This window comes from Lycorma delicatula, chromosome 5, assembly GCF_047948215.1.
Source record: "Lycorma delicatula isolate Av1 chromosome 5, ASM4794821v1, whole genome shotgun sequence".
Taxonomy (NCBI): Eukaryota; Metazoa; Arthropoda; class Insecta; order Hemiptera; family Fulgoridae; genus Lycorma; species Lycorma delicatula.
In genome coordinates, this window is record NC_134459.1 from 45,016,381 (window position 1) to 45,044,194 (window position 27,814).

Sequence of the window (27,814 nt, forward strand, 5' to 3'; positions counted from 1 at the left end):
GTTGTTTTTTATTTTATTTTAGAAATCGTTACTGTATGTCATTAACTCTTTATGTTTTACAGTGTAACTTTTGTTGTTTAACGTACAATTTGGTTTAATGTATGTATTGAAGACGCTACGAGAAATCATCATTATGTAATTAATAAGTAAAACCATTGTAATGTATAACAACAATACCAGTGAGATACTACTGTACATACTTATAATGTACATTTCCGTAAGTGAAAGTGGCCACTTGTGACAAAAATATTATTGTGTTGACTAGTTACTGACAGTCGTTCAATCATATATGATAGTAATCCTTTATTTATTTTTAATCATAAAATCATTTTAGCCTGTCTGTACTAAGTAACTTAGAATGTTATTTATTTATGTAATTTTTATGTGTATATATATATATATTTAAGTATTTTTAATTAGCTATGTACATAAATTGGGATTTGTTTTATATTTTGACAAAACTATACAATTCTTAACAAATTTTAAAGTGCATAATTTCTTGTAAAAATTAATATTTAATAGCGTAGGTATAAAACTTCTTTTTAACTCAAAGGAATAATTTTAATTTTTTCCAATAGGACAATTTATTTTAAATCGGGAGCGTTTTAAAATTTGAATTAGGATTTAAAATAAACTAAAATCTGAACTAAATTAGATACGCTTCAAATAAATTATTTGTTATTTTATACGAATGTTAATTCTTTTAATATAAATAATAAATCCTATTAAATACTGGTATTTCATTGAATAGTTTGTTATTTTCGCGCTATTTTGATTTAAATCTTACTAAATAACTCTAAAGTTGGATTTAAGTGGGATTTTTTTTCTGTTTTTTAGTGATTATAACCTAAAAAAATCTCGTAATCCGTTATTATAAACATAAGCTTACGAATACTTATTTTAAGATCTTCTTATCTGAAAATGTGGTTTTTGTTTAATAAATATAGAAGTAATTTTTTGTTATAATTAAAATTTAAACCAGTGAATTAATTTTGTGCGGATAATGAAACAGGCGTACAAAAAGAAAGATCGAAGATATAGTTATGGAGGAGATTGAGGACGATTAGATGGCTAGACAAAATTAAAAATGAAATCTAATAAGGAGTATGAACGAAAGTAGAAAATTAATTATAAAAATCCGAAATAAGAAGCCAAACGGTTAGAAATATCGTTGGTGGAGAGGAGTTGATTAAAATAACTCTAGAAGGATCATACAAGATACAGAAAAAATAAATCAGAAAAGTAAGATGTCAGTTTGAGGCCTACGTGAAGGCGAAATTTGATTTGTATTTTACTGATGCAAATGTCTGCCGAGACATTTACATAGGTGGCATCTCGACCGAGGCCTGACTGATGACTGTGAGATGTAATCAGATAGAGGGTCTAAAGCTCGACCTCCGGTAAAGCCCCGTAGGGCTCGGAACGGAGATGGTATTGTGGTGACCGGTAACGTCATAAGGTCTTCCCCCTACGGGGTTGGGATGTACAATATAGGCTGTTCTTATATGTATACATATTTAAACAAAAGCAAGTAGGTAATTTATTTTATTTTAGATTAACGTTTTTCTTAACTTTTTAATTTTTGTCTTCTGTCTTTCATAGAAATCCAGTGGCAGCTCGTAGCTAAAATTAAAGTGGGGGTGCTGCTCTAGAAAATTTTTTTCTGGGTCTTTTCAAGGCCATGGTTAAAGTTTTCTGTAACATAAAAGAACCGAAAAAATAAATCGAATAGAATAGCTGGAAGCAGGATAATAATCTAATTCTAAAACTTTATCACATTCATGAATATGGTACACGGTTTTTAAGCACATAGTGCTTACAAACCGTATTCGGTTTAACCGAATAAATAATAAAATGTCAATACAGATAATATTTTTTTAGTATTACTAGATAACTCAATAAAATGTCCTCTTAAAAATACTATAGTCCAACGGTGCTTAATCTATATATCTACGTACACAGAAACAAATACATAATTAGTTTTTACTAATTACCTTCTCTTTCACCCTTCCAGCGTGTTTTTGGACAGATTTGACAATCAAAGACCCCTTGCTTTCCGCCATCTTCTGATCACTATTGAAAAAAACTAAACCGCTTTCATATTCCTTCTGCCGACTAAACTAGAAAAGGGAACGAAGAAGTAACGTTCCATGCACACGCGGAGTAAACAGAAAAACTACCTTCCAGCCGCACTGTAGGTCGGCACTGGGTAAGTGCCGCCGACCCTACAGTGCTCTTTCTCCCTCGCAGCCGTGTGTGCAGTTTCCTATGTGGGCATGCGCACAATAGCCAAATACAACGCCGCTGGAACTGTGAAGTGCACAGTTCCATACAATGATTTTTGTATCTTTTTCATAAACTGGAGGATGGCTACTGCATTAAGTTTAAGGCTTGGTTGTGTATTGTACAAGCATAAAGAAATTATTAAAGAAAAAAAGGTTTTACATTAAATGATATCGATAATATCAAGTGTGAATAGGGGGTGTTACAGTTCTACGCGAGCCGCCGCTGTAGAAATCAATTTTTGGTAAGTGTCATTCGTATTTACTTTTTGACCATTGGTTAAACGTAATTTAATTCTCATATGGTCACCCAAGTGTTCATTTTAGAGTCTGTTTTGTAGAGTCTGTATTCTGTTTTTTATGGAATTCATAACAGAAAATTCACGTTCGCAGTTTGCGCTGGATGCTTGAAACTTCCCATAATGTTATATAGAAGAGAAAGGTTAGATAGATAATTCAGGGTTATTTTGGACAAAGGTAAGACCTTTGTCTTTGTTAGTTGGATTAACAAACAAAGGTACTACCTTTGTAAGGTATCTTTGTTATCTTTACCTTTGTAAGGTAATACCTTTGTTTGTTAATACCTTACCAGCGGTAAGGTACGGCTGAAAGTCTTGAACAATTCTAGTTTAGTTTTCTCTGAATTGTAAATTTCAATTCTAAATATTCGTTACACATTTTATCTGTATCAACGGTTTAATTTGCCTATAATTCTGATAATTTTTTTGGAAAGCTGTATTATATTTTACTTACTGAAATCAAAATTGTTTCCTGAATTTATAATAATTAAGTTATAAAATTCTTGCACATCTTCAAATGTTTCATCTGGAAATCCGCTTTATAAGTGAACATAAACGTACGATAAATCGAATTATTGCTGATGTATGAATATCATTTGAAGTTCCGATAATATTTCTTACAGTGTCACTCCAAAAGATTTCGTGTCCCAAATATTGAGGTTTTAGCTTTTTAGTTTTATTTTTACATACCGATGATCGTCAATAATAGTTAAATCACTTTTTTGTAGATATTTTCATAAGGATGTAAGCTCGTCTAATGTATTTTTCAGAACAAATATTGCTACCCGATATTGTGAATCGTGAGTTTTTCCACAATATTTACAAATGGGGTCAGTGCATTCTGCTATCTTACTTTTATAATAGTCAATTAATGTATCGTAATTTTTTACTAAATCACCAACAGAAAAGTACCTGGATAACCATCTAACTTCATTTAACAGTTTAAATGATATAACATCATGCTCTTAACTCTTGAGTAATTCTTCAAAAGTTTTTTCTTTTGATACCAAATCGGTGAAACATTGTGTATACAGTTCTATTCAAATCTTCTATATCCTGCATAACAGATACATTTTTCCATTCATCGTCTAAGCCTAAATCTTCTTTATGTGCTACACAGTGTTGTTCTGTTAAATGGAATATTTCTGTTTTGAGAATTGATGCTATCCGATTTTTCTTCCCGAGCATTACACTGGATCTATCTCTCGTAAATATTACAATTTTGTTGTAATCAACTGCCTATAACTGAATGAAATGTTTCTTTTTCCTGTTTAGCCTCCGGAAATTACCGTTCAGGTATTACTTCAGAGGTTGATATGTATGAATGTAAATGAAGTGTAGTCTTGTAAAGTCTCTGTTCGACCAATCCTGAGATGTGTGGTTAATTGAAACCCAACCACCAAAGAACACCGGTATCCACGATCTAATATTCAAATCCGTATAAAAGTCCTTTATTGGCTTTACTAGGACCTGAATGCTGGAACTCTTGACTTGCAAATCAGCTGATTTGGGAAGACACGTTCACAACTAGATCAACCCGGTGGGTTACGGTGTAAGCTAATACGTAGTCTCAACTAAACGGTAATTGAGTACGCCTTACATAATTACTATAGCTTGTAGATGCGCGGAAAATAAATTTCCCAGTATTGCAATATCTAAAATCATTGCGCAGCCGCGAACCCGCGCAGTTTAGAAGGAACTATGGTTGTAACTGTGTTTAATCTTTAGCGATTCGGTTTTAAGTTGCTCACTCGGATTATCTTCAGTCTTCCAAATAATAATAAACAATAGATTTAATTAATTGCTCTGTGTAACAATAACAAATTTCATTATTTATTTATTACATTGTAAAATGTGTTGAGCAGTATTTATTATAATTATTTTATTCACGGGATAATGATGTTTAACCAAAAATACTTTAAATATAGATTTTCGCTCATTGCTTTCACCTTACAATTCAATATTACAATATGCCTGGCGTAGTGTTTTTGTAATATACGGTTTGATAGTAACGAATATTATATTTGAGTTAATGAGTTATTTGAGCTATATGGAGTTAATATTTGAGTTATATCTTGTTCAGGTAACGAATTTTAATTATAATTTTATTGCAGATTGGCTCACAGCATCAGATACTATCAGAAATATAAATTGACGGGCTTGTTTAAAAGCTTATTTAATGTCACAACCAGAGTTATGTGTGAGCTATTGGATGTTTATATTCGATCGTAAAATAAAAGGACAAAACTTCTGAACAAGAAGTAAATTAAACTTCTCTTTATTCAGTTATAAAAACTACGAAGTCTATTATTTATGCTTTGTGATGGTAGTAAATTATTGTATTTTCTTTTTTGAATAGAGATTTTAAACATTTTGTATTTCCATTTTATTCAAAATACGTATACTCAGCTTTTCTGATTATCATAAATTCTTTGTTATTGTATATAAAAAAAAAGTTATGAGAACTAGCATTGTATCTTATAAGTTATCAGCGAGCTGAGACAAACGTGTTGGAAAACTCCTTTTAACTTTCGTGCATAGAATGCTTAAGGAAGAAAAGTTTTAAATCTCGGCTTAAGAAATCTCGAAAGAGCTTTATACTCTTTTTTACTCGAACAGAAAATTCGAATCCTTTTCATTCTGCATCGCGATGACTCGGAACAAGTTGTTAGAGTTTGATTGAGGTCCTTCCCTTTCCTCGTCTCGTCTAGCTTTGCTCCTTACTTAGTTTTAATAGTTTCAAAAATAACTTTAGAAACAAATTAAACTTCACGATCTTTTGCTAGTAACTTTTGATCTATTCTCAATCCAGTCGATTGTAATGTTTAACAGGCAGTTGGTTTTCTTTGTGTTCGTTATTGTTGGGTGTCTTTTATTATTTCGTTAAATGTTATTTTTGAGTTTCTTTTACATAATTTACCGGCTTTTTTTTAAAGAAAAGATTATAACTGCCTGAAAGAGAATTTAAATAATCATTAAATTTTTGTTCAAGAATTTAAAAAGAAAAACATATTTTGTTTTACAATAATCTATGTTAAAACGCGGATTTACTTGAACGACAAAGCTATTAATTTTTTCCATTGATTTATGGATTTAAGTAGTTGTTATAAAATTATCCTTTCATTTTACGAGTGATGTTCAATTATTAAGGAGACAAATTGATGTAGAGATAAAACGTTCATTCAATGTCAATGAAACTTTTTGAGGGTCGAGTTGACAACCTTGGGAATACATTTAAATCATCTGTTCGATCATAATTAATCTAAACGTAACCGCTTCTGTTGATTTCAGAACGTCAACTCCGCTCGAAACGTGTACGCCGAAAGATCAACGTTCAGTGATAAGATTTTTGCTATCAGAATGCGTGAAACTGGTGGAAATTTACTCAAGAATGTTGAAACAGAATAGTGAAAAATGTTTAAACTGCAGTAACGTGTTCAAGTGGGTGGAACACTTTAATTCGGGCAAAACAAGTGTGACCGATCTCCTGAAGATCACTCTTGAAGATCAGTTGAAGTTTCGACTACCGCGCTGCAAAATCGCATAAATGATCTTATTCGCGAGTCAAATTTTCCAAATTGCTAATTTGTGTAGTATTAGTGTTGGAACCGCGCATTCGATCATTCATGACGTGGTGAATTATCGCAAAACGTGTTCGAGATGGATTCCAAGACAGTTGACTCAAGCTCATAGAGAACCGGAAAAACGCTCGAGACGTTGGGTTGGGAGGTGTTATCACATCTTTCTTACAGCTCAGACGAACTCGTAATTATTGAATTTTTATACCGCCGCAACACAATCTGAACGTCAAACGATAGCTGGAAACACATGTGACTTGTGATGTAGATTACCAACATGTATTCTTTGAACCTTTCAGCCATTTATCGTAGAGGCTACCATGATGTGTCGTAAAAATGTTTCAGCATCTTCAGGCTTTAGTAATGATAGACGGAAGAAATTTTTCAGATGATGATATTTCTTCCTTTTCCAAATCCCCAAAAATATTGCGGTTTTTAGAAAGATTTTGATCCGATTCAAATATTTATCCTCTATGCATCCAGTTCCAATCACAGTATCCAGTTGTCTTTGACGGCTGGTCTTACGTGGGCAACTCTTTTTTGTAGTCTTTCAAGAATTTCTCTGTAAACATATTCATTTACAGTTTGTCTTATACGAAATACCATTACTATCGAAGAAACAAATTAGCTTGGTTTTGATTTGATTCACGATGCTGCATCATGACAATGCATCTTGTTACACTGCACTCTCAATTAATGAGTTTTTGCAAAGAAAAACATTTCTGTAGTTCCTCAACCACCTTATTCACCTGATTTGAGTCCCTAAGACTTTATTTCTGTTCCCGACTTTAAAAAAAAAAACACTTCAAAGGACACCATTGTAGAACAGTAGAAAAATAAAAAAATGTAACCGACCACCTGAAGGATATTCCGGTTTCTGAGTTTCAACACTGCTATGAAAAGTGTGAAAACCGTTTGAAGTGTTGCGTGAATTCCCAAGGGAACTATTTCGAAGGTGATATAGTCCATGTATAACTGGATTGTAACTAAAACGTTTTCCTGAACCAGTTTCATTACTTTATTTACAGACCTCGTATTATGTACTAGTCTCTCCTGGCGCCCTCCGGAGCTAGGCCCTCAGGGCGGGTTGCCGTGGCGGTTGGCGTCTCGGAATGGGGGAATTATTAGGTGTCCAAAATTGATTACCTCTTGTGTAAAAATTGTTTTTTTGAATGATGAAAATCAATCAAGGAAAAGCGAACAAATATCAGCAAATCTTCTCAATTAAATTTAGTAATCACTACTAAGACTAGTATTTACCGATGATTTTAAAGCATAATAACTATTTTTTTTTTTCATAAAAGAAAATAATTGAGAATTGTCTTATTCATTCTGACACCATTTCGTAACTAAAATGTTTATTCTTTAAAAAAAAAACTTTTGATTGATTATTACACACAGGTTGAATTTTTTTGTTCTCGATTAGCGTAAAAATGTATTCCTATCTTCTTCCTCAGAACTAAAATACACATTACTGCTTCTTTTCCCAGTGCGGACGATTTGTATCATCGATTTTAGTTATTGGTCATTTTTCAAGCTACTACTACTTCTGGTTAATTTCGTAGATAATAATAATTAGTATTTCTGATTTCATACACTTAGCAAAAATAAAAGTTTTGTAACCAGAAAAAAAGCAGTTCCTTTTATTTAAATTAAAATGAATAATGAATATGAAAATTAAATGAAATCAAAAAAGGATGATGAAGGATGGTCAAAAGAAATAGTTTTCCAGCCGGTTACAGTAATTACTTTTTGCCTATAGTTCATTGTTTTATAAAGAAAAAGAATCACATAAATAAAAAATTATATTATTAGCATATATTCCGCATATATATCGCTTGAAGAAATAAATATATATTACAAGTATAAATATTAACAACAAACAAGTAATAAATATATAATTACCTTGAACACCACGAGACATGTACTGACGAGTCGGGACTTTCCGCTAGTGATCGGTACATTCCGGTGCTACGATAAGGGGGACGGGCACACACACACAGACACACATACAAATGTCCTTTAGTATGGTAGGATGGTAATATTAATTTTATACGTAACCGTTTCAAATCGTTTATCAGTTTTACAGCTATTTCTTGGAACTTTACTTGGAGATTTGACTAATTGAATCAATGCCGGTTTAACCATAATTAAGATAAATACTGGTGACTCGAAGTTACTAGTCACCAGCTTATTTTTTGTGTTAGATAAAACGTTTGTTGACTGACTTGTATTTGATTAATGTCGATATTACGTACAAGTAAAGTATAGTATTAAGCGATGGTGTCGAGGGAAACCCACCGGGTTGATCTAGTGGTGAACACGTCTTCCCAAATCAGCTGATTTGGAAGTTGAGAGTCCCACCGTTCAAGTCCTAGTAAAGGCTACTTACTGCCTTTATACGCTTTATACTGCTTTTCATACTCTTTTTTTTTTACATACTACTTTTATACGGATTTGAATACTAGATAGTGGATAGCGGTGTTCTTTGGTGGTTGGGTTTCAGTTAACAACACATCTCAGGAATGGTCAAACTGATGCTGTACAAACTACACTTCATTTACACTCATACATATCATCCTCATTCATCCTCTGAAGTAATACCTGAACGGTTATACCCGGAGGCTAAACAGGAAAAAAAGAGAAGTGTCCAGGGCACTCACTATTCTGATTAAAATTATACAATATTTATAAACTTAAATTTGTAGTTTGGTAATAAAATATTCCTGAATCATTCCTGACCATTCCTGAGATATCTGGTCAATTAAAACCCAAACACCGAAGATTGATCGAATTAAAAATAAATTTAATTTCATTACTATTAGTAATAATAATAGAACAGGCACGAAATTGTCAAACTGCATAATTTTTACGATTCTGTTTAACAATTTCAGCTATATCTCAGCATGTTATCAACCGATTTGAGCAAATATGATGTCATATTGTTCACGATAAAAGGCTTAACATTTTATCATTAATATAATTCGTTAAAACTAATATTTACAGAACTATTAACGATTAAAAGATTTAATTGCCATCACAACTTATTTATTCAAATATTTTTTATTTTGTTTAAGTTAAATTTTTATTGAAAAATTATCAAATATCGGACGTAGATAGGGCACTTTTCCATGTGACCTTTTTATTTTATTTTTATGTCCTGAATCTGACCCTTAAGTTTTACCAACTTCCCCCTGGAGATTCTGTACGTTCCGCCTGAACTTATTTCTTTGGTTTCTAATGTTTATTTTATTTTTATTCCATCCAATTATCGCTAAATAATACTTTAAATAAGAAAGAAAGTAATGTTATTAACGGATGTGAAAGTGATAAATCTTTTTCCTAACTATTTCCGATTACAAATAATTAAAAAATGTTAAATATAATATTTTTCTTATTGAAAAAAATGTTAATAAAAATGTAAAAAGGTAAATAATTTATTATTTCTTTCATTATAGTTTTCATATATTTTTTCAAGGTAGCATCTTGTTTTACGTTTTACTTTTTTATATCCTTGTCTTCAACATATGCAACAAATTAATGAATTCTACCTATATATATGAGTTACAGGTTATTCCAAAAGTAGAAGAATTATTTTCAAACATAATTAACATCCAATGCCAGACTTACTAGGAAAAATGATCGGTACATACGAGTAGTTTGTCGTCTTTTGTACTTCCAAACATACTGATGCGTACCAATATTGCATGCTAAACGCTCCGAAATCGATAAGATATTCAGCTTTACTAGAAACACTTTCTCTTGAGAAGATTGTAGAATGAATATCATTACTCTATGTATCTGAATAATCAATCCCTCTTGTATTTCTGATACAGTCAAACCTCTGATTCGAATCTCAAGGGACCAATATTTTTTTTCGATTTAGCAAGTTTTCTATTTAGATTGGTAAAATAATGAAACTCAAAAATTGTACAGAAAAATTTCATGATTTGATAAAAATTTATGTTAATCTATAATAATGTACTAGAGTACTAAATTACGTTAGAAAAGACAAAATGTGTATAATGTTATGTAAAAATTAAAAGTAAAAAAATGAAATGCAGTACAAATCCTTTAATTATTATTATTATTTTTTTTTTTTTGAGTTTTCTTCTGGCAGATTTCAAAACCAGTGGATTTTTAATTTTCACTAATGCACTAAACACACCATCTTCTATTTCGCGTGAACTTTCGAAGGTTATTTATTGCCAGTTTCGCGTCTTTTGCTTTAGTTGTAATTTCTACTTTTTCCGTTTCGTTTTATTCATCGGAATCCTTATAAATGATTGAATTCATTCGCGATGATACCATCATCGATTGGAGCGGCACTAACTGCAGTATCATCATCAAACTGTGCGAACAAGTCAAATGAAATTACATCCGTACTAAAGTTTTTACAAATTACACTCCATTTTTCTTGAAATTGAGAAAGGGTTTAAAAATTCATCTTCATTTTTTCCGGATGAAAATCCACAAGTTTTGAAGCAATTAACATTTGTTTCTGGATAAGACATTCCTCTACGCTATGTCAGCGAAGGAGTAAGACCGGATGTTACTCATCATACGCTGGACCGTGCACGTAGTTTTATTATCGACTACTCCAACCACCAACGACGGAAATAGACAACTCTGAAGTTGACATTATTCATACAGTTTCGGATATAATTCACAGCCTACATAACGATCGCTATACACTATTAAACTGAATTTACTGTTATCTATGTTTCTTTGGAAATCGTGTACAGTACGTAAAGTCTTTATTGAAAAGTTTTTTCATCAAAAAATATGTATATAAAGTCCTCGAAATTTTCGAATAAAGGAGGTGATTTAATTCGATTTAAAGAGAATTTTTCAAGGGGACAAAATAAATATTCGCTTTAGGGAGTTATTCGAATTAAGGAGGTTTGACTGTATTTTATGCATGGATTATAGCTTTAAGAAAGACCGAACAGACAGTGTAAAGTTACAAATTAATATATCCCTTTTTATAAAAACGTTGTTTATTTTTTATTTATGATTTTTATTCATTAAAATAAAATTATTGAACACATTTTATTAGATTACGTTAGAAAAAATTCAGTTTTATCATTTATCATTAATTAGATAATTTTATTTACTGTAATTATATGTTATATAGATTACATCTAAAAATGTGTGGGTAGTTTTACTATCTTATGGATATAAAAAGGAAGTGGTGCCATATTTTTGTGAAAAAATCAAATCAGATATTTGTCAACATATCAACACTAAATATAAAAAAGCCGGCAGTGTATTACATAACTTTCCCGGCTATGAAGGTTTTTATATTATGTTTTTATATTAAAAATGTGAAATTGTGAAAAACTACTTTTTTATTTTAGGGGCTCCCATACTCAAGGAGAAGCATTCGGGTTGTATTAATTTTTAAGAAAATAATACCTAAGTGGTGATAATAAATTAAAAAAAGATTTTTTTTAAATTGTCTAAAAAGTACAAACAAACAACTATAATTTTGAATAAACAAAGATGGGATATCTGACAAGGGGTGAACATTTTTGCTTAATATATATATTTTTTTAAGAAATACAAAGAGTAAGGGTTTATAAGAAGATTAAGATGGATTTAAATTTAATAATCGTTATTTAAATTTGAAAAAATTATTTTTTGTTATTACAGACCATTGGAGTGGAACGGGGAAAACTTGATTTTTGTGGTTTGAAGGCCTATTGATATAGAAAATACAGATGCAAAAAACTCTCATTAGCTCCTTTTCTAAAGCAGAATATAGTATAGAATAGTTATTTTCTGGGAAAGGAGTGAAAATTAAATAAAACCTTTTGGTAATTACTGACTTGTTAACAAGAAACAAATATTAAAAATTACGACTGCCGACAAAAACATTGCTAACAAACATTGCTGTTTTTGTTCTGGTTTGTTTTATACTAGCAAATTTACCGTTTGAATTTTGATAATCGGACGACTGTTTGCATAGATATTGCAAGAGCACCCGCCCTCCTAAAACAGTGCCCCAGGGGCACCCTGTTTATTACCAGTTAATGATGATGATGATTGGTCTAGCCTCACACAAGGTGCTTCCTTCACCTCACCTCTCTAGCCTCACGCTCAGACCCCCACGGGAAGCCCATTATTATTAAACAGATTTTTTTTTCAATTTTTTTAACGTAAATTTAATTCTATTATTTTTGTAATATTATTCATTCAACTGATTCGAATCATTCAGTTGAAACCCGACTCACACACACACACACACACACACACACACACGCGCGCGCGCGCGCGCGCGCGCGCACACACACACATTTGTGTAGCCCATGACACTCCCGGTAACGTAACGATTCCAACACGGGGTCGTACATCTAAATCGGTTCAGTCGTTGAGCTGCTACGATGGAAGAAACACACATATATACATACACACAAACTAGAGTACACTCCTTTTTGGGTTGTCGTGTAAAAAGTGCTTCAACTTTTGTAAGAAAACGTTTTTGCTAAACTACCCTAGTAAAGATTGGAAATTTTATTTCGGCCAAAACACCCCTACCCATTTTTTCAATTTTTGGAAAAATTTAATACATCCTTTTCTCGTGACGGTAGTACCAGAACCTGTCTACCAAGAAATCAGTCAGCGGGTTCCAGAGTTATAATTTTTTTTTTCGTTGATTGTTTATAATTTATTTAAATCTATTAAAAAAAAATATAGATAATCATGTATCTCCTCAAAGCACAAAACCTAAAAGAAGACCACATTTTTTTCGATTTTTTCTGTTATAGCTATAGTGCTATAGCAGCATATGTCACCATAGTAGGGAAAGTAAAAAGCAAATTAATGACAATTAATTTTTAACAACAATTTTTTTTTTATTAAAAACAAAATTAATAAAAATCTTGAAGACAAAGAGAAAAATATATGTGTACACGTTAAACAAGCTTAAAGAAAATTCAGATATTTATTTACGCAATATATTTAAAATTTTATAAGCTGAATATTTTTTAAATAAATTGACCGGAAAATTTTTAGGTTAGAAAATTATTGAAAATTGTTTAGGAAATGTAGTACAGTTCTTTCTCTTACCGTAAAATATTCTGATTTTTAACAGGAAAATGTTTGTTTTCTTGCTGTTTATATATTTTTTTTTTGTCTTCAGTCATTTGACTGGTTTGATGCAGCTCTCCAAGATTCCCTATCTAGTGCTAGTCGTTTCATTTCAGTATACTCTCTACATCCTACATCCCTAACAATTTGTTTTACATATTCCAAACGTGGCCTGCCTACACAATTTTTTCCTTCTACCTGTCCTTCCAATATTAAAGCGACTATTCCAGGATGCCTAAGTATGTGCCCTATAAGTCTGTCTCTTCTTTTAACTATATTTTTCCAAATGCTTCTTTCTTCATCTATTTGCCGCAATACCTCTTCATTTGTCACTTTATCCACCCATCTGATTTTTAACATTCTTCTATAGCACCACATTTCAAAAGCTTCTAATATTTTCTTCTCAGATACTCCGATTGTCCAAGTTTCACTTCCATATAATGCGACACTTCAAACATATACTTTCAAAAATCTTTTCCTGACATTTAAATTAATTTTTGATGTAAACAAATTATATTTCTTACTGAAGGCTCGTTTCGCTTGTGCTATTCGGCATTTTATATCGCTCCTGCTTCGTCCATCTTTAGTAATTCTACTTCCCAAATAACAAAATTCTTCTACCTCCATAATCTTTTCTTCTGCTACTTTCACATTCAGTGGTCCATCTTTGTTATTTCTACTACATTTCATTACTTTTGTTTTGTTTATTTTCATGCGATAGTTCTTGCGTAGGACTTCATCTATGCCGTTCATTGTTTCTTCTAAATCCTATTTACTCTCGGCTAGAATTACTATATCATCAGCAAATCGTAGCATCTTTACTTTTCACCTTGTACTATTACTCCGAATCTAAATTGTTCTTTAACATCATTAACTGCTAGTTCCACGTAAAGATTAAAAAGTAATGGAGATAGGGAACATCCTTGTCGGACTCCCTTTCTTATTACGGCTTCTTTCTTATGTTCTTCAATTATTACTGTTGCTGTTTGGTTCTTGTACATGTTAGCAATTGTTCATCTATCTCTGTATTTTTTTTTTTTTTTTTTTGTATTTGAACCCTAGTTTTTTTAAAATGCTGAAACATTTTATTCCAGTCTACGTTATGTATATACTAGGTCCTCTGGGTAGTCCTGACGGGTGGCGTCTCGCAATGGGATTATTTGGTGTCGAAAATTGGACACCTAATAATGGACACCAATTGGTGACGAAAAACAAATGAACGAAATGATGATCAACTCCGACTTAGAGAGAATATTGTTAGACAATATCAGAGGAGTAATGAACTAAAAGATAAGAATTTTTTTGCAATTTATTAAAGTTCGGGCATGGATGCCTCAGTGTATACGTTGTTCTTGTGAGGGTCAATTTTTCAGTCGGTCTGTAGTTAACTTAAATGTAGATAAAATTAAACAGAAATTAAACTAGAAAATCCAAAAATAATACGATTCTAAATTACAATTTACAAAATTGTTATTAAATAATCAGATGTTTCACCAAATGTATTACATACACATATGTAATGCCTATTAAATTACATTTAAACATTTTTTTAAATACATAAAATTTTATTTCACTAATAATTTTTTTCGTTTTTATTTTATTTTCTTTGAATTATTATTTATTTTAAAAGTTTCAATCACGGATTAATAATTATTAAATCAATTTAATTAAACTAAAAAAAATAAAAGAAAAAAACAAAATGAGATGAAGTCTGATTCGAACCGATATGCCTTCGCTTTAAGATCCAAATATTTCATTAATTAAAATTTATCGATGTATATTAATACAACAAGTATACACCTTTTTTTTTCTCTTTTTTATTATTTAATCTTCAGAACCACCGTTAGGTATTGCTTCAGAGGATGAGATGAATGACAAGTAGCGTGTGAAAATGCCTTGCCTGACCGGGATTCGAACCCGGGACTTCTGGATGAAAGACCGAGACGCTACCACTCACGCCACGGAGGCCGGCAAGAAGTATACACCTGACCATCACGAGATGTACTAACGAATCGGGATTTTCCGCTAGTGATCGGTACATTCCGGTGCTAAGCTAAGGAGGACGGACATACACAAAGAGTCAAATAGTCATATATGCAAGTGGCCTTTACTATGGTAGGATTTATATGTTAAAAGTTTTTAAATATTTAATATACTCATCGTTGAAAATATGGAACTGTATAATTCATATTATTCAGCAATAATCAGGAATATTATTCCTGATTAAACTCCAGGATACTTCCTGATTAATTCCGGAATATTCTGGTATTAAACAATAATCAGGAAGCCAAATGTTTTTATTTTTAATACTTAACATTATTTTAATGAAGCTTATATATATTATATTAAACATGACGATGTTTCTGTTAAATGCAATAGACTGTAATTTTTTATTTCTAAGTTAATTTATTTAGTAAGATTACTGATTAGATGGATGTAATTAGACATGATAAATATTGAATAATAACAATGACTGTACCTTAAAGTTCTATTAAGATTCAAACAAAACATTTGTTTTGATCGTTCTAATGAAATCTGATTGTCTCAAGAAAATCTATTTTCGTGTGATGATTAAACATGGTACTAAAATATTTCATTGTGTGTAAAGAAATATTCAGTCTATTCGATGCATAAGACGAAATTACAATTTTTGACGAAAACGTACATTTATTGAAAAAATAATTTAACATTATAAATTGTTGTTTTAAATGGATTATGTTTGTAATAATCTTTGTATATTTCTTGTGGTTTGTCGTAGTTTATTATTATTTTAAAAAAAAATTAGTTGCCCTCTTATTGTAGCAGTGATTTTCTACCAGTGCACAAGCGGAGACCTTCAAAATAAAGTAATAAAATAAAAAATAAAAACGATGATTACGATGTGGAGAGGTTGTTATGAGGTGGGGGAATATGACTTTCACCACTCCACTGTAGTCTCCAGAGGACGTACCAGTATTACTAAGCGAGTCGAGAAGCTAGGCGAGGTGCTCGTTCATTTCATTACAGTTTAGTTTTAAACGTTGTGCGTGTGTCGTTAACGCCGGTTGTCGGTTGTTGCTAGTGCTTGTGTGAAACTCGCGCGATTACGATAACAGTATCACTGTTCGCTGTTGTTGCTTACTTTTATTATAGTACTTGTGTTTTATCAGTAGCGTAAAATTAGTCTATTGTAGTTAACAGAAACATCATCATGTTCCGTGCTTACGGTACTTCACCTGTTGAAACAAGCCACGACTTATTTTGTCCGTGGACAATAAATATTAATTCTTTGACAAAAGGTAATGTATTTTTTTGACGGTTTTATTATTATTTGGCATAATGATCTCGTATTTTGAAATTACTTTTTTTTGTTGGAAATATTTCTTTTTTGGTCTACAAAATACCTTTCTAGCATTTTTTATCAGTAACTCTACTGATATGTCTTGAATCAGTTAAATAAATAATTACAGATAGATAATAAGATTGTTCCTATACAATTAAGGTGAGTTATATTGCTTTTATTAATTTTTTAGATCGTTTGTGTTGAAATATGTTACCTCAAATTATTATTGGATTGTTTTACTGAACTCTTGAGTTTATTATTTTTTCTTTATGAAATAAGTAAAAATCCTATTTGTAAGAAACAAATGTAATATTGTGCACTAACACAAGAAACCATAATTGTATATATCATGAAACTGTAATTACGTGAACAATTTTTTTTTATCGTCCAACTTGTTTTAATTTTGTTAAAAAAAATTAATTATATTAATTCTCTTGTAAAGTGATTACACCTAAAATTCATAATGAGTGTTTCATTATCGGTTAAGCGGGTTTTTTTTGGAGGTTATGTAGTTTCAGATAGTATTACCACCGACAAAACTTTTGGTATTTCTAGATGGTTTTTCAAGATTTTTTCCTTCAATTCTGTTGATTGTCGCAAACGTTTTATATATATATATATACACACATCATACATCATACGTTGTATTATTAAACGTCCCACACCCTTCTGCGCCATGCATTTTTTGGTGTTTTATCAGTAATTTTTATTTTTAAAATAAATGTGTCTACTTGTATAGAATTCTAATTGTATTCTAACGTTACAGCTTGGATTTACATTTGCGACTAACTGGAATCTTTTTTTTTGTTCTTTTTTTTATCAAAGAGGTATTTTCAAATTAGAATTGTTTGCCTTAATGTAGAATACACCGATGTAATTTACGAAAAAAATTTACATAATTTTTTTCGTACAATGTACATCAACAAAAACGTATGTTAAGTATTACATATACTTAACATACGTTTTTGTTGATGTACATTGTTTAATTCTGTAATATTAGTTGAAGTACGTATAGTTGAAATTTTAGTGTTTATTTTCAAATTATGTTTAGTATATCTTTGTGTTGTAAAAAATTCCTTTTTATAGTAGAATATTTTATTATAAAATGTTGGTATTGAAGACGACCAACAGTCTGTAGTATGTAGATTTTTATTACAATCTTTTAGTGGCTCTATTAATATGGACGTGGAAGTAAGTTATTAAAAATATATTGTCCTTTATCAAATTTTGTTCGGTTTATCATTTCTGAAGTTTGTAGTTTTTAAATAATTTTCATCGTAGACAGTCATGAACGAAAACATACCTATTGTAAGTTTTTTTTTGTATACTGTTTAAGAGCAGGTTGCATGTTCTGAGTTTTTGTAAAGTTCATACTTCTTACAAATTATAACCTAATCTGCGCAATAAAATATGTAGATAAAAAGGGCTTCATTTTTATACTTATAGTTTGTTTTAAATTTATTTATTTTTTTTTGGCTATATTGATTGTAAACGTAATATATAAGTTATGATTAAAAATAGAATAAGTTATATTAAATTAACTCGTAAAAAAAAAAAATGATAATTTGAATTGTGTTTTAAATATGTTACAAAAACTTTCGTTTACAGTTTTTTTTTTTTTTTTTTTTTTTTTTTTTTTTTAATTACTCGTCTAAATTACCTCTTTTTCTTTTTGTTACACTCCATTAAATCTACCGTGATGTTTCTTAAATTAACTGAGCCATCAGGGACCCAAATAAACTTAACCTCGAAAAAATTTACCCAGCCAAATAAATTATTAAAATGTATTCGGAAAAGTATGTAAAATAAAGGTGTGCCTTAGCGGACATGAGCGAATATCTATTTAATTTGTTTCTTAACAAATTAAGGAAAAATCTTTAGTTTTTCACCAATTCCGGCTTTATTTTAATCGCATATAAAAATTAAAATAAAAAACCAATAGATAGCTGAGGAAATGTTTTTTCATTAAAAAAAACCCGGGTATTTTTTTCTACGAACAATATGGACGTGGACATAAGTTATTTAAATTAAACCCAAAAAGTTAAGGGCGCTAGCGAATTTTATAAAAAGCACCAAAATGGTAGGCTAGGTGGAAACCTTCTCGTATACAGCAAGTCTAAATGGATAAATTAATAATCTATCCATAATTTCTTAATTTTGCTATAGAAAGAATTGTTCGAGGAGCTCTTTTATACAGTATTGTCTTAAATTTTCTACTGGTAGCATTTCTTTTCATATAAGATTAGAAATAAACAGAATATTGACGAAGAACTAGATATTTTAACAAAAACCACTTTTTTCCACAAACCGCAAAAAATTTTCAAAATCAATCAAATCTAAGGTTAAATATTGACAAATGACGTATTTTTTCGTAAGTTTAAGGAGTTGCAAAAAAATATCTGTTTTCATTAATTTTTTTTTAACAATTTGTTTTTAGCGTCATTTTCATGTGTTTACGAAGTTTACTAAAATTTACTTCCTAAAATTCATTGAAAAATTAAAGTTCTTGAAAAACCTTCTCTGCTATCGTAAAGTACATGTTTTACCTTTCAAATATTTTTATATTTGAAAAAACAAAATTTATAATTATCGGTTTTGAGCGTTAGCCAAGGTACCGAAACATGCTTTTTCTAAAAGATGCAATTTCAAATGTTGATAAATAAACAATTAAATAAAGAAATAGAGATATGGAATGAGAAGGTAGTAAGCTCAAGAACAGATTTCTATATTGCCTTTTTCATTGTTTTGCAATTTGTTTATTGTTATAGGCGTTTTATCAACAACTTGCAAAATTTCATAATAGATCCGGATTAACGGGCTATCAGAAATTAAAAATCCTTCAAAAATTTGACTAATTGGGTATTATGAATCCGTACCTTTATAAATTTTTTTCTAAATTTAATCTAATCTAGCTCTAATAGGAAGAGAGTTAAGGAAGTCTATTGCGCGCACCTATGTGTGATAGCTGTAACGCGATTTTGGTGCTTTTTGTAAAATTCGCTAGCGTCCTTTAGTTTTGCTCGTAGAAAAAAATACATGAAAGTTTTTTTATCCGAAATTTCTTCAGCCATCTAGTGGTGCTTTTTATTTCTACATGCGATTTAAAATAGAGTCGCTATTGGCGAAAAACTAAAACATTTTCCTTAATTTAACAAATTAAATAGTTAATCGCTCATTTCCGCTAGGACACTTTTATTCTACATATTTTTCCAAACCTATTCCAATAATTTATTTGCTATAAATTTTTTCGAGGTTAAAATCTGACTCGGCTAAAATAACTGCATCTATAGAGATTGACGTAATTTTACCACGATTTCTTGATGGAAAACAGGATAATCAACCTGTTAAAATAAATTTAAAAGTATAATTATATTGTACTACCCATTTATTAGGCATTTCCTCAAAGGTTTTTTTAATTTTCAGGAAGGATTAAATTGAAAAAATTGGAAATACTTCATTGTGTATTATAACCTATTTTATTTTTTCAATATTTTTATTAAGGTATTTGTAATAATTTGAAGTACCGGAATAGTATTTTGGGAATCTGAGCCCTCGGGTAATTATTCTTGAACCAAACAATCAAATACCCATTTTATAATAAATAATAATTGCATTGAATTTACATTAATTAATCATAGCTGATTATTTACGTTCAAAACCTTCAACGAAAGTAATATGTTAAAAAAACGGATGGAAGACCATTCTCGGCACAAAATTATTACAGCACGGTGATTCTTTTTCTCGTTTTGAAATTAACGCGTTGTTTAACCACTTTCATTGCAACTAGGTTGTTTTTTTCAAGAAAAGTTGAAGTATTATCATAGTAAAATTTTATGATTTTGGCTTATAAAAATCATAATAGTTTTCATGTATAAATGATGATTCAGAAATTAATATGGTTGGCATTTGAAAAAACAAACGAAATTTTTTTAAAGATCAAAAAACCGCTTCGAAAAAATTGTGATTTTAAATATTATTATTTATTAAATTATTGTGTTAAATGATTAAAAAATATATTTTTTTTTGCTTTCTCTATTTACATTGAAGAGCAAATGAATTGCGATTGGATAAAACTAATTTCTAATTATCATAGGTCTTGAAGTTTTGAGTTTAGAGTTGTTCAGTCTGTTTTTCTCATTTTTTCCCGCGGATTAAATAACTGAACGATTAAATTTCGATCAAAAATTTGTTAGCACATTCAAGGATTCAGGAGGAACATTCCCAGGTGTTTTGTTGATGGATTTTCACCTATTCGAAATGTTTGTTTCTTTACAGAAATATACAAAAAAAAAATTGATTTTTCTGTATGAAAAAAAATAAAACTGCGATATGAAAAACAAGTTTTATATGTATTAAAAATTAATCATTACTAAAAAAAAATAGGATGTCCGGCCAGTGCAGATTACTAAACGATAGTGTAATTTAGAAGTGCGAAACCCCTAAATTTCGACTCCATTAGATCCGTGAAAGATTTATGCCAATATGACTTGGTTAAAATTGCCACGTGTTATAAACTTCCCCTTGCCTATATATTGAAAATGACATCGTTCATTTCGTTTGACGTATTGATGATTTTGCTGTATTTGTTTATAATATAATTTTTTTCAATTATTTTAAATTTATTTAAACACGCACACACATATATATATTATTTATATATTATATAATATTTATTTATATATTTATATTAATATATATATTTACGAGCCTCGTAAATATTTGTGTAGCCTATGAGACTCCCGGTAACGTAAGTTTAAGTTATTCCAACGCTGGGTCATACATATAAATCGGTTCAGCCGTTGAGATGCTACAGTGGAAAAAACATACATATATCATATATACATCGCACACTCTAAATACACTACACTCCTTTTTGGGTAGTCGTGTAATATATAATAGTCTACGTAATAGACGTTGTCACTAAATAATAATCGTCATAATAGTTTATCTAAATAAATAAGCTACGTAATGTTGAAAAAGTATAAGAAGTTTTCTGGTAATGATGTAACATATGCAAATTAAAACTTCTTATTCTTAGAAGATTTTTATTTCCGCATGGTATGCGTTAATTGCGCACGGCGACAATTTTGTCCACATCCGGTTTGAATGTACACAGTTATGAGAGAGGTTTGATCCTGCTCTATCATTAAAATTTGATGTAAATTTAATACAAATTATAACATGTAAATATAACCATATAAAAATAATTTAATTTAAATTTGTAAAAAAAAAACCAAAAAATGTAACTAAATTACAAAACCCTATAAATCTGGTATTCTATAATCTATAATTAAAAGTTTGCAAGGTCAATTAGACAATTATTCTGTGTGGAGTTTATCGCTATATGTTTTACATAGCAATATAAGTTGTTCTGAAGTTATTGACTAATGAAAGGAAACCAAATTAACATGTGCCCACTAATCTAACGTTGTGGTTACTTATTCTTTGAATCTAAGCACTGTACTCGTACTTACAACAAATGTATGCGGTATTACATTTCTTTCCGGATGTTTATAATTTTGCTTTATGACACCAGAATCGAAGTGGCAATTTATAACGATCCTGACATATAATTATGTAATTTTTTCTCTGCTGATTTTTCGCTAAAATGTTATTTGTATGTTTCGCTAAAATGTCACATCCCTTGGTTAATTTTATTGTTTTACGATTCATATATATATATTAATCAATTATTTTCTTAAAAATAATTGAAAAATTATCAAAATAATTGATTAATATATATATATATATATATATATATATATATATATATATATATATATATATATATATATATATATGTGTGTGTGTGTGTGTGTGTGTGTGTGTGTGTGTGTGTGTGTGTGTGTGTGTGTGTGTACGAAGCTCGTAAATGTTTATATAGCCTATGAGACTCCCGGTAACGTAAGGATTCCAACGCGGGGTCATACATCTAAATCGGTTCAGCCGTAGAGCTGCTACAGTGTAAATTATCAATTATTTTCTTTTAGTATATCTCTCATATTCATTCATTACAAATGAATCCACCGGGTTTGTCTTGTGGTTAACTCATCATCGCAAATCTGCTGATTTCCAAATCGAGAGTTCTAAGGTTAAAATCCTATTAAAGGCAGTTACTTTTATTCAGATTTTAATTATTTTTTTCGTCCTGTTTAGCCTCCGGTAATCACCGTCAGATATTACTTAATAGGATGAATGAGGATGATATATATGAGTGTAAGTGAAGTGTACAGTCTCAGGTCGACTTTTTCTGAGATGTATGGTTAATTGAAACCCAACCACCAAAGAACACCATTATCCACGATCTAGTATTCAAATCCGTATAAAAGTAATTGCCTTTACTAGGATTTGAACGTTGGAAATCTCGACTTCGAAATCAGCTGATTTGCGAAGACGCGTTCACAACTAGACCAACCTGATAGGTGGATAACGGTGTTTGGGTTTCAATTAACCTTACATCTCAGGAATGGTCGGTCTGAGATTGTACAAGAGTACACTTCATTTACATTCATACATTTCATCCTCAATCATACTCTAAAGTAATCCATTACGTTGTTACCGTAAGCTAAACAGAAAAAAGAGAGTAGAATTACAATAAATAAAAAACAAAAAAAAATTACAAAAATATATTTGATTACATATAAAAAATTATTTTTTTTTAATATATTAACATTAATAAAAAAAGGAAACAAATTAGAAAAACCCTCTAAAAAGTAAAAAATAAGAATTAAATCGAATTGAGAATTTTAAAGAAAAAAATATAATATATTTATTAACAAATATAAAAATGCACTGAAAAGTAAAAAATAAATTATATAAATATCTAATAAATAACCAATAAATAAATGTAATAATTATTAAATTTTATAATTAAAAGTAATGAAAATATTTAGTTAAATAAAATCGTTGGGCAGTTTTTATAATTTATTTAAAACAACACACCATTTATTTTTACAACAATAATACTTATTCGAAAACATTGTTATAAGTTGCAAGATTTGATTATTCCTAAAGCGAGTTAAATGAAAGCTTTTAATTATTTCAAAATATTTGGATTGCTTACCTTAATCCATTTATTATATTGTACGTAGTTTTCATAATAACGTATTTAAATGTGGGTTTCTTTACAGCATCTTAATCGTGATCGTTTATCAGAAACCGGTTGATAGAGATGTTTTGAATTAAAATAAGTAAAAGTGATCTTTTTTGCTTGAAAATTAAGTTACTGTAACGTTTTTTCTTTTAAAAAAATTATTGCCTAACAAAAAATTTTATATATATATTTTTTTCTTTTCATATTTATATATCCCTAAATGTTTTTATACTGTTCACTGGCTCTTACAATTATGCATTGTTTTCTTTTAGATTCTGTCACCTTAATCCGATTTTTTAAGTAACTTTTATATGCAAATATAGCCACTGTTCACTTTAGTGAGCCTTGTAAATAATCCTTAAAACCTTTAGACTATCTGATACAGCTTTACTTAGATGCACTATGTATATATCTGCGTCTGGTGTTCGTGTAATTGTTCTAGAATTGTTGAATCTCCTTTTGCCATAAAAAATACTAATGTTGGCTGGAAGAAAATACTGGTGTTAAACATGTCTTATCTCGCAAAATCATATTTACGTATGCTTACTGACACATACAGTTATTGTAAATTTATAATTTCAGTGCTCTGTTGTAATTTATTTAATTATTTACCTAGCAGTTGTTAATTAAATTAAACGATGAAATTTCACTTGCTTTCTTTTGAAAGGTCATTTAAATTATGTAACAATATTATTACGGTTTGTTACTAATGTCTAGTGTATCCCAGCGTTATTAAAGCCGGTTGGCATGCAATTGCAGATAGCTAGAGTCAGTAATTCTCGTATAATACATTTTAACTAGTGTATACTATCGAACTGAATTAACCTGGTATTATATTAAAGATAACGATACGTAACCTAGACGACCAATAAATGCAGTATACAAGAGAGATCGAGGAATGAGAGAGAGAGAATAGATTGTTAAATGAGAAGTTAAATTCGGTTGTTTTACTGCATTCATACCTACTTCTTGAATTCATACCTAATACAATATGATATAGATACTAATAAACACGTTTTACATAGTTATTATTCTCATATAAAGTAAAACCATCGGCAATCATAATCTTAATATATCTACTATTATTGTTAAAGTTACACAATATCCTCTCTAAATGCTTAAATTATTACACCCTACCGTAGAATCCTATTCATGTTATGCTATGCGGTGTTAAGTGGTAGTCGCATTACACATAGTATTATAGTTTAGTCAGGTGGGACGCGTATTCTACTGTTAGCTCTACCAAAGTACAATGCGCACCGATCTACCCACACGTTTGTACCTATTTCAGGATTAAAACGATCTTCCTCTCTACAACAATCTCCCCTTCTATTTTGCTTTCTAGCTCTACGGCTGTTTACGTGACGGTAATTTTATCGTCACCCCCTATCCTATATCACTGTATAAATGTTGCCCACTTCTGTCTCTTAATCGACCATAATATTTAATTACAGCTGCTCGTTTGCCCTTTACCTACATATACGTGCATTTGTGTGTGTATATATATATATATATATATATATATATATATATATATATATATATACGAAGCTCGTTTATAGTGTACGTGGTTTGTATATTTATATAACACGCGTATACCAGATTACACTACATACTTCGTCATGGAATTACCTTCTTTTACGTGAAAATACATTCATAAATTTCTAGTGTTAATGCTTTATGTTGTTCGTAAGTGTGTGTGTTTGTTTAGTGTTCTTCCAAATTAAATAAACCTCTTCAAAATTAAATAAACCTGGATATCTCAATACATGGTTATTAATCCAATTCGTATTCTTCTATTTATAAGATTCTGGCATAAATGTCTCTTTCGTCCTTTCATTTCAAATTCTATCGTCCAACTTAATTATCAATCCTGTAACAATAAATTTCATTCTTTTTATTTTATCAAGAATTTCTTTGATTTTTATATCAGTTGATTATATAATTTTTTATATGGCTGGGAAGTTTTTCGACTGAAATTTAGTAAACCACCGGGTCAGTCTAGTGGTAAACTCGTCATCGCAAATCAGCTGATTTCAAAGTCGAGAGTTCTAAGGTTCAAATCCTAGTAAAGGAAGTTACTTTTATACGGATTTCAATACTAGATCGTGGATACCGGTGTTCTTTGGTGGTTGTGTTTTCAATTAATCATACATCTCGGACTGTACAAGACTATACTTCATTTACGTTCATACATATCATCCTCATTCGTCCTTTGAAGTAATACCTTACGGTGGTTCCGGAGGCTAAACAGAATAAGAAGATTAAAATTTAATAAAAAATAGGTCCTTCATATTTTAGTTTAATTTTGTTTAATATGGCCCTTTGGTACGTATAATATATAGAATTATAATTTATAAATCGCTTACCAACAATTGTCAGTAGTAATACACGTTCTAGAGCTTTCAGAAACTTATTTCCGTCTTCAATACGGTAGTTAGTTATATATGTAATAATGTTTACTTCACATATTAATTAAGTTATATAAAAACGTAATACTTTTATAAAACAGTTGATCGTCAAAATTATTCAAATTAAGTCACGTAATTTGTCTTGTTATTAGGGTGTCTCAGTTATGTTTATTGGGAGGGAATCAGTTTGGCAACATAGGAATCAACAATTATTATTTAAAATTTGTTTGAATAAAATGTCATTATCAAATTTTATTTGCTCGTTTATCAGTTTGTTGTTTAAATATATATGAACTTTTCTAAAATATTAGTTTTATATATATTATTAGAATAATCTAGTATATTAATAAAATTGTCTGGGTCGTAATTATAAATTTGATTCAGAATGTGCTTGGCAAAATTAGATTTTTCTATGTATCCTTTGTTTATGCAATTTATATATTCATTAATCCTGATTGAAAAGGAACAATTGGTCATGCCGACTTATTCTAAATCGTAGTCAGCGCATTTAAATCTGTATACACTCTGTTTATTCAGATTAAATTTATTATTGTTTTTGAAGGATCTCTGTTATTTATATATTTTATTATTTTGTTAGTCACGTAAGCAGTTTTTAATCCGAATGATTTTTCGGCCTCCGTGGCGCGAGTTCTAGCGTCTCTGCCTTTTATCCGGAGATCCCGGTCAGGCATGGCATTTTCACACACGCTAAAAATCATTCATCTCATCTCATCCCCTGCAGCAATATCTAACGGTGGTTCCGGAGGCTGAAAAAAAAAAACAAAAATACGAATGATTTAAAATTTTTATTGAACTTTCTATAATTTATATTTCGATTCTATCATATTCATTTCAAAACCCGGATCTCCAGACGAAAGGCCGAGAGTTACTACTCTGCCACGAAGATCGCGGAATAATTTTGATGTAAAAAAATAACTATCAAAAAATTCATTATCAATTTGTTTCTAATGACGGTAATAAAAAAAAATCGTGGATGGTCGTTAATTTTATATTAAACTCAGTTTTCTGTAATCTTGTTATTTGTTAACTTTATTTTATCTTTTATGTATATTTTGTGTTTTATTTTAGTATACATTTTAATTCATTATATCCATTGGCGATGTATTTAATGTTATTTAATTCATTGTTGAAGTTTATATTATACATTTTAAATATTTTATTACTCTGTAAATGAATGTATTAAATATATCTATTTTATGATTTCAGGATGAAATCAGTTATAATGGATTATTGTATTGTTTTAGTGAGTTTCCTATATACGTGGATTTGTTATAATTTTTATTAATTTTTAGGTCCAAAAAATTTATACTATTATTTTCTCGAGTTACGGTAAATTTAATGTTGCTATCTAAAGAATTCATTTCTTCGATTACTTTGTTTTCTTCATTATTGAATTGTTGATTATATATGATTAATAATTTCATCTACGCATCTCTTATATAATAATATTTTATGTTTTTTTTTTTAAAAATGTTAGCTAATTGTTGTTTTCTAATTCGTTCATGAAAATTGTTGATTCCTATGTTGGCCAAACTGATTCCCTTCCAATAAACAAATTGAGACCACCATAATGAGACGAATTAGGTATGACTTAATTGTACTATTTTAACAATTAATTGTAATATTTATACAAGCATTATTTTAATTATATTAATTAAATAGGAGACGCGGCAATGCTTCGCTATATATATATATATATATATATATATATATATA

The 27,814-nt window shown here is 29.9% G+C and overlaps 1 protein-coding gene across 2 annotated transcripts in view; it reads left to right on the forward strand.

Annotated features, from left to right (window-relative positions):
• Positions 1 to 16,221: 16,221 nt before the first annotated feature.
• orb2 (cytoplasmic polyadenylation element-binding protein orb2) overlaps positions 16,222 to 27,814 on the forward strand; it is a 382,665-nt gene continuing 371,072 nt past the window's right edge. For both annotated transcript variants that reach the window (XM_075366017.1, XM_075366018.1), the window contains exon 1: positions 16,222 to 16,529. In XM_075366017.1, the coding sequence (XP_075222132.1) occupies positions 16,442 to 16,529 (88 nt within the window). In that variant the 5' untranslated portion in view covers positions 16,222 to 16,441. The remainder of the gene's footprint in view (positions 16,530 to 27,814) is intronic.